This window comes from Rhinopithecus roxellana, chromosome 15 (assembly GCF_007565055.1).
Source record: "Rhinopithecus roxellana isolate Shanxi Qingling chromosome 15, ASM756505v1, whole genome shotgun sequence".
NCBI classification, from domain to species: domain Eukaryota; kingdom Metazoa; phylum Chordata; class Mammalia; order Primates; family Cercopithecidae; genus Rhinopithecus; species Rhinopithecus roxellana.
This window is the reverse complement of record NC_044563.1, coordinates 109061933-109079665: the sequence shown is the minus strand read 5'-3', so window position 1 is coordinate 109079665 and position 17733 is coordinate 109061933. Positions and strand designations below refer to the sequence as shown.

Below are 17733 nucleotides of genomic sequence, written 5' to 3'. Positions count from 1 at the left end.
TGTCCCAGGGCCAAGCCCATCTTTCTAGAAGCCATTCCAATGCTGCCTCCTGAGAAAGCAGCAAGGCCCCAGCTCCCTTCTGCAAAGGAGTGGCACAGTTTCTCCTCCTGATATTCTCACCCCTGTCTAGAATTCCAAGCTGTCTCAGGGCATGCTCACTGCACCGAGAGAGATCGCTGCCCTTGTTTTGTAATATACCTTACTGGATACATTTCAGACAGTTAGGTTGAGATGGTTGGCAGTGAGCTCATGCATGGCTAAACTGTACCATGTGAGAAATCAATGTGAACTCAAGGGACTGGGAATCAAGGAGCTGGGAGGAAAGAGGGGAGGTTTGAGCAGGAAGCAAGAAATCCTATCAACATGGTGGGGAAGCACGTGCCTGGGCAGCAGAGATGGCCAATGAAAACTCTCCCAGCTGGTAGCAGTGACCACAAGAGACTTCAGTATAAAAACAATGACAATAATAGCAATAATCATTTCAAGACTGACTTTGAATTTTGATACCTTATGTCCTTGCTTTTAAGATAGGCTTTAAAAAAAAAATATTTAACGTTTCTGAAATTGGGGTGCATATTATAGTCAATATCAACATTTATCTACTATGGTACGTCTCTTTTTACTAAAAACTATTATTACATTGTGATTGCAATTTACGACTAAGGGTGACTTAGAATGGAGTGAACGTGGCTGTTTAGAAACCTTCTGATAGAGACAGATTGGGTTGGGCTGACATTCTCCTTTTCTTGTCTCTTGGATCTTAAGGTTTCCACTCCCCTAACCATTCATACAAATGCATAGAAGCAATGCCTTAGCTTCTCTTCTTCACCTAGCAGACTCCTGCTCATCCTTCCAATCTTGAATCAAATTTTGCTTCTTCCAGGAAGCCTCCTTGACCTAACTGAACAAGTCTAACTCCCCTATTGAGCTGTGTGATTGATGGATGTGCATCACCCCCCACTAGACTGTACCCTTATCGAGAACAGAACTGGACTTTTTTTTCTCACTGCTAAGTCATCCACTAAGAGCACAATAGGGTTTTCAATAAATTTTTGCTGCATTAAAATATGTGAGTCTCTAATAGAGAGCTCCATGACAAATGATTAATTCCCACCTCAGATGATCAAAAGTTTCTTTCAATGATCCTTGGCAAATATCCCTAATAGCAAGGGTGGACATGAGCTAGACCTTCAGAAAAGCAGAAAGTCTTGTCACTTTTCTACCATCAACACACCATGTTGATATTTAATTAATTGCATGTTAAATAGTATTTAGTCATTTATTATTATTTGTGACTTTGCCCCACTGGCTCCTGATGACTCCTTATGCCTATTTCAATTACAAGCCTAAGCCTCCCTTGAAAGGATGTTAAGTGAATAAAGAGTATGACCATAGCACTTAGTGCAATATTAATATACATTTAAACTTTAAGGAGGGAGGATTTCAACAGACAGCACTGTTAGAATGGTACTATTGGTTAAAAATCCTATAATCCTGGCAACTACTGAGAATAGTTTCAAGCCTAGAAGAGTCCCTAGAAACCCTTGGGTCTGATCATTTTGCAGATAGAGGGCAAAAACACAAATCTATTACCAAATAACAAAGGTATCCTATTAGTGGCACACTGGGACAAGAGACCTTCTGAAATAAAAAGAAAATCTTAGCTGGGTGCAGTGGCTCCTGTCTGAAATCCCAGGACTTTTGGAGGCTAAGGAGAGAGGATTGGTTGGGACCAGGAGTTTGAGACCAGCCTGGTCAATATAACAAGACCCCATCTCTCCAAAAAATTAAAAAAAAAAAAAAAATTAGCCAGGCATGGTGGTGCACACTTGGAGTACCCACTACCAGGAAGTCTGAAGAGGAGGGATTCCTTGAGTCCAGGAATTTCAGGCTGCAGTGGGCTATGATTACACTACTGTACGCCAGCCTATGTGACAAAGCAAGACTGTGTTTCTTTAAAAAAAAATAAAAAATAAAAAATCCTGAAATCAAAGGATCTGTGTTGGCCCACCTGTTAAAACGTTTCTTTTTTGCCCTAACCCAGTGGTTCTCAGCCAGGGGCAATTTTGTAATGTTTGGACACATTTTTGATTGCCACTACTAGAGGAAGAGGTGCTATTAGTAAGTAGAGGCCAGGGATGCTGCATATCATCCCCCACAACAAAGAATTATTTTGCCCCAAATGGCAATAGGGCCAAGGTCACACCAGGAGATTATACCTCACACGTGTCTTGGAGGGTCCCATACCCACAGAGCCTCGCTCACTGCTAGCACAGCAGTCTGAGATCCAACTGCAAGGTGGCAGTGAGGTTGGGGGAGGGGTGCCCGCCATTGCTGAAGCTTGAGTGTAAACAAAGCAGCCTGGAAGCTGGAACTAGATGTAGCCCACCTCAGCTCAAGGAGGCCTGCCTGCCTCTGTAGACTCTACCTCTGGGGGCAGGGCATAGCCAAACAAAAGGCAGCAGAAACCTCTGCAGACTTAAATGTCCCTGTCAGACAGCTTTGAAGAGAGTAGTGGTTCTCCCAGCACAGAGTTTGAGATCTGAGAACAGACAGACTGCCTCCTCAAGTGGGTCCCTGACCCCCAAGTAGCCTTACTGGGAGGCACCCCCCAGTAGGGGCAGATCAATACCTCACATGGCCGGGTACCCCTCTGAGACAAAGCTTCCAGAGGAACGATCAGGCAGCATCATTTACTGTTCAGCAATATTCGCTGTTCTGCAGTCTCCGTTGCTGATACCCAGGCAAACAGGGTCTGGAGTGGACCTCCAGCAATTCCAACAGACGTGCAGCTGAGGGTCCTGACTGTTAGAAGGAAAACTAACAAACAGAAAGGACATCCACACCAAAACCCCATCTGTATATCACCATGGTCAAAGCCTAAAGGTAAATAAAACCACAAAGATGGGGACAAAACAGAGCAGAAAAGCTGAAAATTCTAAAAATCAGAACGCCTCTCCCACTCCAAAGGAATGCAGCTCCTCACCAGCAATGGAACAAAGCTGGACGGAGAATGACTTTGACCAGCTGAGAGAAGAAGGCTTCAGATGGTCAAACTTCTCTGAGCTAAAGGAGGAAGTTCGAACCCATTGCAAAGAAGCTAAAAACCTTGAAAAAATATGAGATGAATGGCTAACTAGAATAACCAGTGTAGAGAAGTCCTTAAATAACCTGATGGAGCTGAAAACCATGGCACAAGAACTACATGACGAATGCACAAGCTTCAGTAGCCGATTTAATCAACTGGAAGAAAGGATATCAGTGATTGAAGATCAAATGAATGAAATGAAGTGAGAAGAGAAGTGTAGAGAAAAAAGAGTAAAAAGAACAAAGCGTCCAAGAAATATGGGACTATGTGAAAAGATCAAATCTACGTCTGATTGGTGTGCCTGAAAGTGACGGGGAGAATGGAACCAAGTTGGAAAACACTCTTCAGGATATTATCCAGGAGACCTTCCCCAACCTAGCAAGGTAGGCCAACATTCAAATTCAAGAAATACAGAGAACGCCCCAAAGATACTCCTCGAGAAGAGCAACTCCAAAACACATAATTGTCAGATTCACCAAAGTAGAAATGAAGGAAAAAATGTTAAGGGCAGCCAGAGAGAAAGGTCCGGTTACACACAAAGGGAAGCCCATCAGACTAACAGCAGATCTCTCAGCAGAAACTCTACAAGCCAGAAGAGAGTGGGGGCCAATATTCAACATTCTCAAAGAAAAGAATTTTCAACCCAGAATTTCATATCCAGCCAAACTAAGCTTCATAAGTGAAGGAGAAATAAAATCCTTTACAGACAAGCAAATGCTGAGAGATTTTGTCACCACCAGGCCTGCCCTACAAGAGCTCCTGAAGGAAGCACTAAACATGGAAAGAAACAACTGGTACCAGCCACTGCAAAACCATGCCAAAATGTAAAGAGTATCGATGCTAGGAAGAAATTGCATCAACTAACGAGCAAAATAACCAGCTAACATCATAATGATAGGATCAGATGCACATATAACAATATTAACCTTAAATGTAAATAGGCTAAATGCTCCAATTAAAAGACACAGACTGGCAAACTGGATAAAGAGTCAAGACCCATCAGTGTGCTATATTCAGGAGACCCATCTCATGTGCAGAGACACACATAGGCTCACAATAAAGGGATGGAGGAAGATCTGCCAAGCAAATGGAAAACAAAAAAAGGCAGGGGTTGAAATCCCAGTCTCTGATAAAAAAGACTTTAAACCAACAAAGATCAAAAGAGACAAAGAAGGCCATTACATAATGGTAAAGGGATCAATTCAACAAGAAGAGCTAACTATCCTAAATATATATGCACCCAATACAGGAGCACCCAGATTCATAAAGCAAGTCCTTAGAGACCTACAAAGAGACTTAGACTCCCACACAACAATAATGGGAGACTTAACACCTCACTGTCAACATTAGACAGATCAACGAGACAGAAAGTTAAAAAGGATATCCAGGAATTGAACTCATCTCTGCACCAAGCGGACCTAATAGACATCTATAGAACTCTCCACCCCAAATCAACAGAATACACATTCTTCTCAGCACCACATCGCACTTATTCCACAATTGACTACATTATTGGAAGTAAAGCACTACACAGCAAATGTAAAAGAACAGAAATTATAACAAACTCTCAGACCACAGTGCAATCGAACTAGAACTCAGGATTAAGAAACTCACTCAAAACTCAACTACATGGAAACTGAACAATCTGCTCCTGAATGACTACTGGGTACATAATGAAATGAAGGCAGAAATAAAGATGTTCTTTGAAACCAACGAGAACAAAGATACAACATACCAGAATCTGGGACACATTTAAAGCAGTGTGTAGAGGTAAATTTATAGCACTAAATGCCCACAAGAGAAAGCAGTAAAGATCTAAAAATGACACCCTAACAATTAAAAGAACTAGAGAAGCAAGAGCAAACACATTCAAAAGCTAGCAGAAGGCAAGAAATAACTAAGATCAGAGCAGAAGTGAAGGAGATAGAGACACAAAAAACCCTTCAAAAAATCAATGTATCCAGGAGCTGGTGTTTTTGAAAAGAACAACAAAATTGATAGACTGCTAGCAAGACTAATAAAGAAGAAAAGAGAGAAGAATCAAATAGACACAATAAAAAATGATAAAGGGGATATCACCACTGATCCCACAGAAATACAAACTACCATCAGAGAATACTATAAACACCTCTACACAAATAAACTAGAAATTCTATAAGAAATGGATAAATTCCTGGACACATACACCCTCCCAAGACTAAACCAGGAAGAAGTCTAATCCCTGAATAGACAAATAACAGGTTCTGAAATTGAGGCAATAATTAATAGCCTACCAACCATAAAAAGTCCAGGACCAGACGGATTCACAGACGAATTCTACCAGAGATACAAGGAGAAGCTGGTACCGTTCCTTCTGAAACTATTCCAATCAATAGGAAAAGAGGGAATCCTCCCTACTCACTTTATGAGGCCACCATTATCCGGATACCAAAGCCTGGTAGAGACACAACAAAAGAAGAGAATTTTAGACCAATATCCCTGACGAATTCCAATGCAAAAATCCTTAATAAAATACTGGCAAACCGAATCCGGCAGCACATCAAAAAGCTTATCCACCATGATCAAGTGGGCTTCATCCCTGGGATGCAAGGCTGGTTCAACATACACAAATCAATAAACGTAATCCAGCATATAAACAGAACCAAAGACAAAAACCACACGATTATCTCAATAGATGCAGAAAAGGCCTTTGACAAAATTCAGCATTCCTTCATGCTAAAAACTCTCAATAAATTAGGTTTTGATGGGATGTATCTCAAAATAATAAGAGCTATTTATGACAAACCCACAGCCAATATCATACTGAATGGGCAAAAACTGGAAGCATTCCCTTTGAAAACTGGCACAAGATGCCCTCCCTCACCACTCCTATTCAACATAGTGTTGGAAGTTCTGGCCAGGGCAATCAGGCAAGAGAAAGAAATAAAGGATATTCAGTTCGGAAAAAAGGAAGTCAAACTGTCCCTGTTTGCAGATGACATGACTGTATATTTAGAAAACCCCATCATCTCAGCCCAAAATATCTTTAAGCTGATAAGCAACTTCAGCAAAGTCTCAGGATACAAAATCAATGTGCAAAAATCACAAGCATTCTTATACATCAGTAACAGACAAACAGAGAGCCAAATCATGAATGAACTCCCATTCACAATTGCTTCAAAGAGAATAAAATACCTAAGAATCCAACTTACAAGGGATGTGAAGGACCTCTTCAAGGAGAACTACAAACCACTGCTCAACAAAATAAAAGAGGACACAAACAAGTGGAAGAACATTCCATGTTCATGGATAGGAAGAATCAATATCGTGAAAATGGCCATACTGCCCAAGGTAATTTATAGATTCAGTGTCATCACCATCAAGCTACCAATGACTTCCTTCACAGAATTGGGAAAAAACTACTTTAAAGTTCATATGGAACCAAAAAGGAGCCCTCATTGCCAAGACAATCCTAAGCAAAAAGAACAAAGCTGGAGGCATCACGTTACCTGACTTCAAACTATACTACAAGGCTACGGTAACCAAAATAGCATGGTACTGGTACCAAAACAGATATATAGACCAATGGAACAGAGCAGAGCCCTTAGAAATAATACCACACATCTACAACCATCTGATCTTTGAAAAACTTGACAAAAACAAGAAATGGGGAAAGGATTCCCTATTTAATAAATGGTGCTGGGAAAATTGGCTAGCCATATGTAGAAAGCTGAAACTGGATCCCTTCCTTACACCTTATATAAAAATTAATTCAAGATGGACTAAAAACTTAAATGTTAGACCTAAAACCATAAAAACCCTAGAAGAAAACCTAGGCAATACCATTCAGGACACAAGCATGGGCAAAGACTTCACGTCTAAAACACCAAAAGCAATTGCAACACAAGCCAAAATGACAAATGGAATCTAATTAAACTAAAGAGCTTCTGCACAGCAAAATAAGCTACCATCAGAGTGAACGGGCAACCTACAGAATGGGAGAAAGTTTTTGCAATCTACTCATCTGGCAAAGGGCTAATATCCAGAATCCACAAATAACTCAAACACATTTACAAGAAAAAAACAAACAACCCCATCAAAAAGTGGCCAAAGGATATGAACAGACACTTCTCAAAAGAAGATATTTATGCAGCCAACAGATACATGAAAAAATGCTCATCATCACTGGCCTTCAGAGAAATGCAAATCAAAACCACAATGAGATACCATCTCACACCAGATAGAATGGCAATCATTAAAAAGTCAGGAAACAACAGGTGCTGGAGAGGATGTGGAGAAATAGGAACACTTTTACACTGTTGGTGGGACTGTAAACTAGTTCAACCATTGTGGAAGACTGTGTGGTGATTCCTCAAGGATGTAGAACTAGAAATACCATTTGACCCAGCCATCCCATTACTGGATATATACCCAAAGGATTATAAATCATGCTGATAAAAAGACACATGCACATGTATGTTTATTGCAGCACTATCACAATAGCAAAGACTTGGAACCAACCCAAATGTCCATCAATGATAGACTGGATTAAGAAAATGTGGCACATATACACCATGGAATACTATGCATCCATAAAAAAGGATGAGTTCATGTCCTTTGTAGGGACATGGATGGAGCTGGAAACCGTCATTCTGAGCAAACTATCACAAAGACAAAACACCAAACACTGCATGTTCTCACTCATAGGTGAGAATTGAACAATGAGAACACTTGGACACAGGAAGGGGAACATCACACACCGGGGCCTGTCATGGGGTGGGAGGAGAGGGGAGGGATAGCATTAGGAGATATGCCTAATGTAAATGACGAGTTAATGGGTGCAGCACACCAACATGGCACATGTATACATACGTAACAAACCTGCACATTGTGCACACGTACCCTAGAACTTAAAGTATAATTTAAAAAAAATAGGGCCAAGGTCGAGAAACCCTATCCCAACAGATGTCAGCGAGGCAGAAGGAGCCTGCCATGGGCAATTCCTCACACTTTTCACCCCCAGCCGCCCCCACACCCATCACCCAAGAACACATCTGAGACTTTGCACCACATACTGAAATATGTGCCTACTCTCACGTGGACACAAATAGATACCAGAAGCCTGGCCCAGCCCCAACAGAAACATGACACATCTTCCACGAGCAGCAAAATCTTCCTGAATTTCCTCAACTCTAATTATACATTTTCCCATATTTTAAGTTTTCTGAAAATAGAACGTGTCTCATAATGAATGTAGTTTCCCTTATCCCTATGCTCTTATAAAATCAATGGAAACTCCTATAAATGATTACATTTATAATCAAAGAAACATGGTAGTTTAAATCATAATGTTTACACAGAAATACAAACAAACAATAGAGCATGATGTAAAAATCTGCTTGGTTTCCAAGGATAAAACACAAGGTTTCAAAGAATTTTTCCCTTGTGGCAGGCCCATTTGGCCAATGTGAATTCAAACTCTTCCACCTTGTTGGTAGAGAGACTTAAAGCATTATAGAGTTTACTCTCAGGATGAAAAAAGGCCAAAGGTAAGAGGGTCTGTGAATAAGACCAACCATGGTGAGCTCACTTTCAGAATCTCAGTATCATAGAGACCTGATCTCCCTCCTCCCAACCTTCACACCCTCCTTCTTCATCTTCACTCCGATAATCCTCTATGGCTTTTTTTCTGTGTTTTTTCCATAATTCACACCATTTCAGATGATTAGCACTTGTGAGTGTACTGGAGCTAACTGGGAAAGAAAGCATCTATAGGTCGTGCCTGCTGACTGCCTTGTTTCGCTGCATGTCTGCGCAAAATAGCAGGAAGTGGTCAATGAACCAGCTGTAGAGGGAGTGAGGCCAATTATAGATCCAGTCTTAACATCTTAGCTGGCTGGGCATGGTGGCTCACACGTGTAATCCCAGCACTTTGGGAGGCCAAGGTAGGCGGATCACTTGAGGTCAGGAGTTCGAGACCAGCTTGGTCAACATAGTGAAACCCCATCTCTACTAAAAATACAAAAATTACCTGGGCATGGTGGTGTGTGTCTGTAATCCCAGCTACTTGGGAAGCCAAAGCAGGAGAATTGCTTGATTCTCCAGGAGGCAGAGGTTGTATTAAGTCAAGATCATGCCACTGCACTCCAGCCTGGGCAATAGAGCAAGACTCCATCTCATGTCAAAATAAAAAGTCTTAGCTGACGGTCTCCTTGAACAAGTTAGGTAACTCTGTAAGCCTTGGTTTTCTCATATGTAACGCACAGCAGATGGATAACAACACTGTCCACTACAGACCTGTTTTTTCTCTTTAGTTACAAACAAAATAATTATGTGAAATACATGGTACATAGCCAACTGCCCATGAAAGCTGGTATGGCCTTCTGAGCAGGTTGTAGGATGTCTAGCAGTAATGATTTTAAAGATTCTATAGCTTTGTAATTAGCTACACTTTGAGAGTTCCTGAATGAATTGAATACCATCAAATACACCTAGACTGGGGGACCCCATGATTTTTTTTCCAGATTCATCTTCACAAACTTATAATCAACCCACGCAATATCCCTAACTGATTTTGAACAGTGATGTTATGGGCAGGTGTGTGTTTGTTCTATAAAATTTCTGGGAATAAAATCCTTGACCTCATTGGTGTCCCCAGATGGTAGAAAGACTTAGTTGAAAATCTGCTAACGTTCCTGGGCACCTCTGACCATGCGTTATGGCACTGCACTTGCTCAGGTGGCCAAGACTCAAGGCAACTCCCAGCACACCCCTAGGACGCTGGGCAGAAGGCCCTTAGTTGCAATGTGGGCAAAAATGGGGTGCATTCCAAGACACCTTCTTTTTGTCAAGAATATAACGTATCTTTTCTCTGGGGCAGCAAAATTCAAGGATCCTTCTCAGACATTTGAAATTATTTCTGAGGGTCTAGAATATTCCTTTGCTCTTGTCGTTCAGGCTTGTCTTGAAACAGACTCAGTAGGTGAATTGACAAATGTAAAATCTCTGACAAGTTAGAGAGGATATTAAGAAAAATGAAGGAAAATGAGAACAAAAGCAATCCTTATTCTTTCAAATATAAAGTCTTGATGTGAATTTTATTACATAAAAATGTAAAACTAATTTTCTGATAACACATTATTTAAGTATTGTTATTTCTGGCAATAATTAACTTTTTACTCATTGAATTTACTCATTTTTATGACAAGCATTGTATCTCTTATTATAAAAAAGTAAGAGCTTTTAGGCGGGGTGCAGTGGCTCACCCCTGTAATCCCAGTATGTTGGGAGGTCGAGGCAGGCGGACCACGAGGTCAGGAGATCAAGACCATCCTGACTAACATGGTGAAACCTCGTCCCTACTAAAACTACAAAAAAAAAAAAAATTAGCTGGGCATGGTGGCACATGCCTGTAATCCCAGCTACTCAGGAGGCTGAGGCAGGAGAATTGCTTGAATCCAGCAGGCAGAGGTTGTAGTGAGCCGAGATTGTGCCACTGCACTCCAGCCTGGGCAACTGAACAAGACTCCATCTCAAAAAAAAAAAAAAAAAAAAGGTAAGAGTTTTTAAAAGTAAATTCAAATCCATTGATTTTAGATCTCTATTAAAGGCAGAAAATCTAAATCAATGACTTATATTAGACAGGAGTGGGGCTTTGTGCAAACAAGTACATTCGGAAAACATGGGTAGCAATATGAATCAGGCTTAATCTTTCTCAAAATGGGTAAAAAGCATTAAAAATCTGTTTATGTTCATGAATTCAGTAACTTCATTTTGGGAATATGGTGCCTGGAACAATCTCTGAGTAAAATAAATGCAATACAAAGATGGTCATTTGCAGCACTATTTATAAAATAAGAAAACTGGAAACAACCAAGTTCAATTCCTGCAAAACAGTTATGCAAATGACACCACAGCAATAGTGAACTATAACAGAGCCATTAAAAGATAGAATTCCTTACCCATAGTCTCATATGGCAACCTACTGCATGTACATAAAGCTGGGCATACTCAGGTCCTATATATTGTCCACACAACATAAGAGTGACCATTACGACAAAAACAAGGCTAGAAAAGAATTTACAATAATAATTTTATAGTATATTAAAATGGTTTAAGTTCTTTTTCTTAAAAAAGGTGGGGGAAAAGCAGGGTGCCGTGGCTCATGCCTGTAATCCCAGTGCTTTGGGAGGCCGAGGTGGGCAGATCACCAGGTAAAGAGATTGAGACCATCCTGGCCAACATGGTAAAACCCCATCTCTACTAAATATACAAAAATTAGCTAGGTGTGGTGGCGGGTGCCTGTAGTCCCACCTATTTGGCAGGCTAAGGCAGGCGAATCCCTTGAACCAGAGAGGCGAAGGTTGCAGTGAGCCGAGATTGCGCCACTGCACTCCAACCTGGCAACAGAGCAAGATTCTGTCTCAAAAAAAAAGAGTGGAGAGTGGCAGCCTAGAAAACAGACATAAAGTACGTAACATAATCTCAAATATGTATTGATGTATGTTATGTTATGACTACAGGGGAAATACATTTCAACAGTGATTATCTCTAGTTGAAGAAATTGCAGGTGACTTTTCCCTTCTGCGTACATTTATGTTTTAATACTTCTCTGCAATGAGCACGTAGAACTTCTATGACTATAATATTAATCACCTTTTTAAAACTGAAACTATAAACAAATGAACTTGAAGGAATTCATTTTAAACAGTAAGGAGAAATACGCCAAAATGTGAACAGAAAAAGTAATTTATATTATTGTAGCAAGGAAAATTATCGGGTTCTTCACGACTTTGTATTATCCACATTGCCAAGCAAACACAGAAAGCCCTTGCTAACATCCAATGTTTCCAGACTTTCTCGATGTTTTCTGGTTTCCTGAGTAACTGCTCTTTGCAATTTCTGTTTCATTTGACTTCTTCATTTTTTTTTTTTTTTTATCATCATCTTGGACTTCCGAAAAGAGAAACTAACATGTGAAAGAATAGAGTACTGAATATTGTCCCACTTCTGGTAAACCCTAAAGCTGCACCCAGAACCTAGTGAACACTGAAAAATGTGTTGAGAGAATAAAGAAGTACTAATCATTTTTTTCCAATAATGGAAGAAAAGAGTAATTTGAAGGAATAAATAAATAGCAAGTAGGAGGCGGTGGTCATTGTCACACCCACACTCTATGTTGCAAGAGGAAAGAGAAATACTTAACAAGGACCCAGAGTGTAACATGGGACCAAATATCTTATGCATTTAGTACTATTAAAAAATACCTTTTTCACCACAAAAGCCAGACCTGCTAGTTTTCCCACCAAATACAGGCAGCAGTGCAACATCGCTGACACTTTTGCTTTAGACTTTTGAACCCAAGAGCTTTGACAGCAGGGTAAACTGCTTGACAATAAAATCTTAATTAAAGTCACTTCCACTTGCAAGTGGAAATACAGCTATCACACAACAGGGAAATGGCAGAGCTGGAATTCTAGAATTTTCGTTTGTGTCAATTTCTTCACAGTGATGGCTGAAGACACTAACATTAGAACCTGTACAAAGAACATGAGGCTCAATGTAGAGGACATATCCATTAAGGACAGCATCACACATTTTTGGGTGCTTCAGTTCTTCAAGATGCAATCATGGATGATTATTTTGATTTAAAAAAAATACAGCTTTTCCAAGTCACCACTCACCTGCCATACTGCAGAGAAAAAGCTGTCAGCTGCTTTAAAGTTTTCCTAGCCAGTGTTTCGACCTCAAAGACATCAAAAACTGTCCTATCGACTGCTGTCATTTGACGCGGGAGGCCAAGGTAACTGTTTGTTTGGATGTTGTGTAATCATGAGAGTAAAGTCGCCATCAGTATCATGTAATTAATATATTATTTAAGCAGTCATTTAAAGGGGAGTAACTGGATGTGGAAAGATAGAAATAACTCTGATTCTTCCATTAATTCATTAATTCATTCAACCTACCAAGTACTTCACTCACTGCCAGGCACTGGCACGCAGAGACCTGTGCATTTTATTCAGCATCTAAGACGTTTCAGAAACCAATTGTTTTTCCTGAAAATCAGATTATATTTCCCAACTCTTCTTCCTTTCTCTGAGCCTCAGTGTTCCTAAGGAAGATCTCATTCACAGGAGGGAACTCACATTATTTCAGCCCCTGGGAAAAGCAAGTGTCTTTGCCAAATACCAAAATAGGCTCTCGGCAGTGTCTTACAATAACCTATTTTTCTGCCTTTTCGTTTCTCCTCCTTCTGCAAGAATGCAAACTGATTCCTCCCTTCTCATCACCCCTCACAACCCACCCTTATCCCATCCAAGATTTCTGACCTGACCATTCTCTCGGCTCCAGGAACGTGCTGGTTACGTAGTGCTGGAGTGAGCTCTGCCTTCCATCATCGTCCTGCTACACCACAGAGGAAAAGCTGTCAGGCACTTTAAAGTTTACCTACCCAGTGTTTTGATGTCAAAGACGTCACAAACTGTCCTATTGACTTTTGTCATTTCGTTCGAGAGCCCAAGGTCACTGTTTGTTTGGACGTTGTGTAATTATGGGAGTTAAAGACATCATCAGAGTCATTTTTGGCCTTTGATGTCCCTTTTCTCTCCTTAGGCAAGAACCATGGCTGTTTCCTTCCCATGTTTTGTGAATTTCTACTTGGTTATTCCAGCAGCTCACGGGTAAGCCCCTGAGCCTGTTGGTAGCTCTGACACCAGATGGTCCTCCCTGGGTACCTACCTTCACTTCTCTAACACCATTCTTCCAACCCCAGTGACCATTAACCATTTCATCCCTGGAAGACTTGCTCTTTGACATGTAACCCTGACCCAGTAAGGTCATTAGTCTTTAACTTCTAAATCCCAATGTAGAAGAAACGAGCTCATTTTAAGGCCCAGAGATGTCCCAGCTTCTGATCTTTTCTTGATGCTTAACTTCTAAATGTTCCATAGCTTAATTTACTCCTGGATTTTGTGGAAAGACCTCTCTTTGTTTTCTAATTAAATGTAAAATGAAAGGTCAACCTGTTGTTTTGAGGTAGGTTTGGACTCTAGGCTCCATATCACCTTCCATGGCTTCCATAAATCATAGCACCATTTCTCAAATGTGCCTCTCAGAACACTAATCATGTAAAATGTTCCTGCATTTATTTTTTTTATTTATTTATTTGAGAGTCTCACTCTGTTGCCCATGCTGGAGTACAGTGGTATGATCTCGGCCCACTGCAACCTCCATCTCCCGGTCTCAAGTGATTCTCCTGTCTCAGCCTCCTGAGTAGCTGGGACTACAGGTGCCCACTAGCACGCCCAACTAATTTTTGTACTTTTAGTAGAGATGGGATTTCACCATGTTGGCCAGGATGGTCTCAAACTCCTGACCTCAAGTGATTCACCTGCCTCAGCCTCGCAAAATGCTGGGATTATAGGCATAAGCCACCATGACTGGCCTGCTCCTGCATTTTAAGGTGAAGGGAGTCAAATCAGATTGGACAGAGCTGTCCTTTTTTGGAGGCTAAGAATGTACATTAGTTTACTAAAGGCTCTGAGAAATTCTGCAGTGAAGAAACATTCAACTTTGCTTAACCAAGTCATACCCAAAGTTACCCAAAACATGTTGACTTTTTGTTTGTTTTATTTTTCTTACATAAGAACTATATAGATGTATGGATTTATTGATCCAAGGAACATACTCTGAAGCAATAGTCTTCTGTATAAAGATCAAGCTCCCTAACATAGCATACAAGGCCTTCTATGTCCAGTCTGGCCTACCTCAACTTCTGGAGAAGGCCTTTGTTACTCATTCCTCCTTTCTGCTTCCCCCACCCCTTGTCAGGCATCAAAATCTCCCATATCATGGCAATCCTTTAGGCTAAGAAGAGGGACAAATGGGTGAGAACACAGAGGACCCTGAGTCTAGGCTACACACTTGGATTTAGTCTTATGGTAGAAAGGAATAAAGGCTTTTGTCGGCTTTGTACGGTGGCTCATGCCTGTAATCTCAGCACTTTGGGAGGCCGAGGCAACAGAACTCCTTGAGCCTAGGATTTCAAGACCACACTAGACAACATGGCAAAACCAAGTCTTCTACAAAAATACAAAAAAATTAACTGGGCATGGTGATGCATGCTGCAGTTTCAGCTACTCCATGAAGTGGAGGATCACTTGAGCCTGGGAGGTTGAGGCTGCAGTGAGCCATGGTCACACCACTGCACTCTAGCCTGGGTGACAGACACGGTGAGACCTGTCTCAAAAAATAAATAAATTATTAAAGACTTTTGTCATCATATTGGTAGGATTCAGGCTGCTATATAGAATTATTAATCTGACTAGAGGTTAGCACAGAGAATAGAGCTTCAGTTCTCAACTGGGATAGGCGATAGTGGGGATCGGGCCAGGGGACTATCCAAACTACCAACTACCCCAGACAGCAGATGCCCAAGATGTTTTGCAGGTGACCTGATGCAGAGCTCTAATCTGCACAATCCCCACAGGTGTCTGGATCACCTAGACACACTCCTCACCATATCTGTGCCTCTTTCATAGCTGTCTCTGGCCCCTCTCTGGGCCATTTCAATCCCAATCTGAAATTTTCACAGGAGATAACACATCTGAGAGAGGACTGTTCTTCCGTCGGTTCCTAATAGCAGCCATAGATAAAAATGTCAAAATAAAGAGTCGCGTGGCCTGCAGTGGACATCTTTTGGAGCTCCTCCTGAGATTCCAATCCTACTTTCAACAGTCATGAGCTGTGTGGCCTAGGACAGATTATCTAACACCTGTGAACCTCAAATCATTCATACAACAGATGATAATAATAATAACTATTCACAGGACTGTAGTGAAAATTAATTCCGTCAATACATGTGAAAATGCCTGGAATATGGCATGCAACACATGGTAACTATTATGATTATCCTTACTGTGTTGTATTTGTTCATTCCACAAAAATTTCTTAGGCAAAACAACCATTGACTTTATAAGCCTTTAATGGCCTTTGAGCAACTTTGCTTTTGAGAGTCACCATGGGAATCCATGGCAAATCCACAGCAAACTAGATTTTCAGGTCTCATGTCTTAGCAGCCTGACTACATCCAACTTCTAGTTGCAGGATCTACTCCCCCTTTTGGTGGCATTTATCACTTTAGGACAATGATACTAGCTAACCTTCCCTGAAGACTTACTATGTGCCAGCCACACATTCTAAGTGCTTCACATTTGGCTTGTTTGAATCATTCAAAAACCTGATGAGGTAGTACTACTATTATTCATATGGGGGACAAGAAGAAGGCACAGAGAGGCTGAGCAACTTGCTGAAGTTCACAAGCTGGTCAGCGGCAGACCCTCAAAGTCGGACTCCTGAGCCTATGCATGTTACTATTGCACACCCTGCCTCTCACTGGAGAGGCTTACTGTCTCTCTAGAGAAGGGGAGGTGTCCAGCGTGAATGTCATAAAAGATGGAAAGTGGAGGAAGCCAGAGGTGGCTGCAGGTGAGGCTCAGAAAGCAAAACCGTCTTTTGGGTATTATGTAGAGAAAATAACTAGTTAATCAATTAGCCCCAGCCTGAGCAGCATTAACATTCTGCCCCAGATGACAATTTTGAGGTTGCTCCAGACCGTGGATGTCTGAGTAGGAGGCAGACAGCAGACTGTTGCCTGGTAGTAAGGAAGGAAGAGGGGACGGCCTGGAGCCTGGGACCCAGCTAAAGTTGCTACAGATGCCTCTTCTTCTCAGTTGCCAAAGGTTTTGTAACTTACAAAATAGGGAGCTCATCAGAGGGTTTCAAATCTCATTTGGGATCCAGGACCAGAGAATGGCTTCAGATCCCTCCAGGCTGTGGAATTCTAGGATGTAAGTTCCCCCAGGGACATCTCTAACACATCTGTCTTGGTCTCAAAATGACAGAGGAACCAGCACTTTAGAGCACTTTCTGTCAGCCAGCTGCTTTATACTGAGTTCTTCCAGCAAGTCTCTGCACAGAATTATTATTATCTCCATCTTGTTGATGAGGCAAAGAGAGAAAATAACTTGCTCCAGGACACGTGACTGACAAGGTATGGAACTAGGACCTGAGCCAAAGAAAGAAGGAAGAAAATGATACTGGATGTAGTACTTGGTACTCAATAGGTGTTTTGAACAGGAAGGGCATCATACCTTTTCCTCACGATTGGTTCTCATTCAAGCATCTACAAAGGACCAGGACACAGAAGTACACAAGGCAGGCTAGGTCTATGCCTACACTGAGTGGTATTTCCTGTTCCACCAAAGACAAGAGCTTAGTAGGTGGCAGGGGCATGAGCTGAAGGAGGATGACCCTCAGACCTGGGGACCCTGCACTGTTTTCCATTGCTGCCATCTCATGCACAGAGGCTGGATTGAAAAGCAGCTCTTGGAACAGAGTCTGCTCCCCTCTGACACTAAGAACACCATATGTGTCCCTGCCACAGAGGGAGAGCAGACACTCCCTGCTGCTCTGGAGGTGGCGTCCAGGAGGCTGGCAAGCAGCCTCTTGGCATTTTATTTCAATAGCTGAGGGTGGGGGTTGTGGGGAGAGTGAAGCAATGGAAAGTTTTCCTTTGTGCTGCCCTCACAGGCATTTCTGGAAAGGGTCAGTTTGGGGTGATTCATCATCTACCCATGTAGACTCACACTGAGAAGCCGGCTCAGATA

General features: G+C 41.5%; 1 protein-coding gene across 2 annotated transcripts in view; it reads right to left on the bottom strand.

Annotated features, from left to right (window-relative positions):
- Positions 1-13477, bottom strand: part of SLC1A2 (solute carrier family 1 member 2) — a 106194-nt gene extending 92717 nt beyond the window's left edge. Inside the window, exon 1 of one of the 2 annotated variants that reach the window (XM_010358392.1) lies at positions 13396-13477. In XM_010358392.1, the coding sequence (XP_010356694.1) occupies positions 13396-13403 (8 nt within the window). In that variant the 5' untranslated portion in view covers positions 13404-13477. Of the gene's footprint in view, positions 1-12750; positions 12785-13395 lie in introns of those variants that run through there. The other variant, XM_010358393.1, reaches the window with a different exon arrangement.
- Between the last annotated feature and the right edge of the window lie 4256 nt (positions 13478-17733).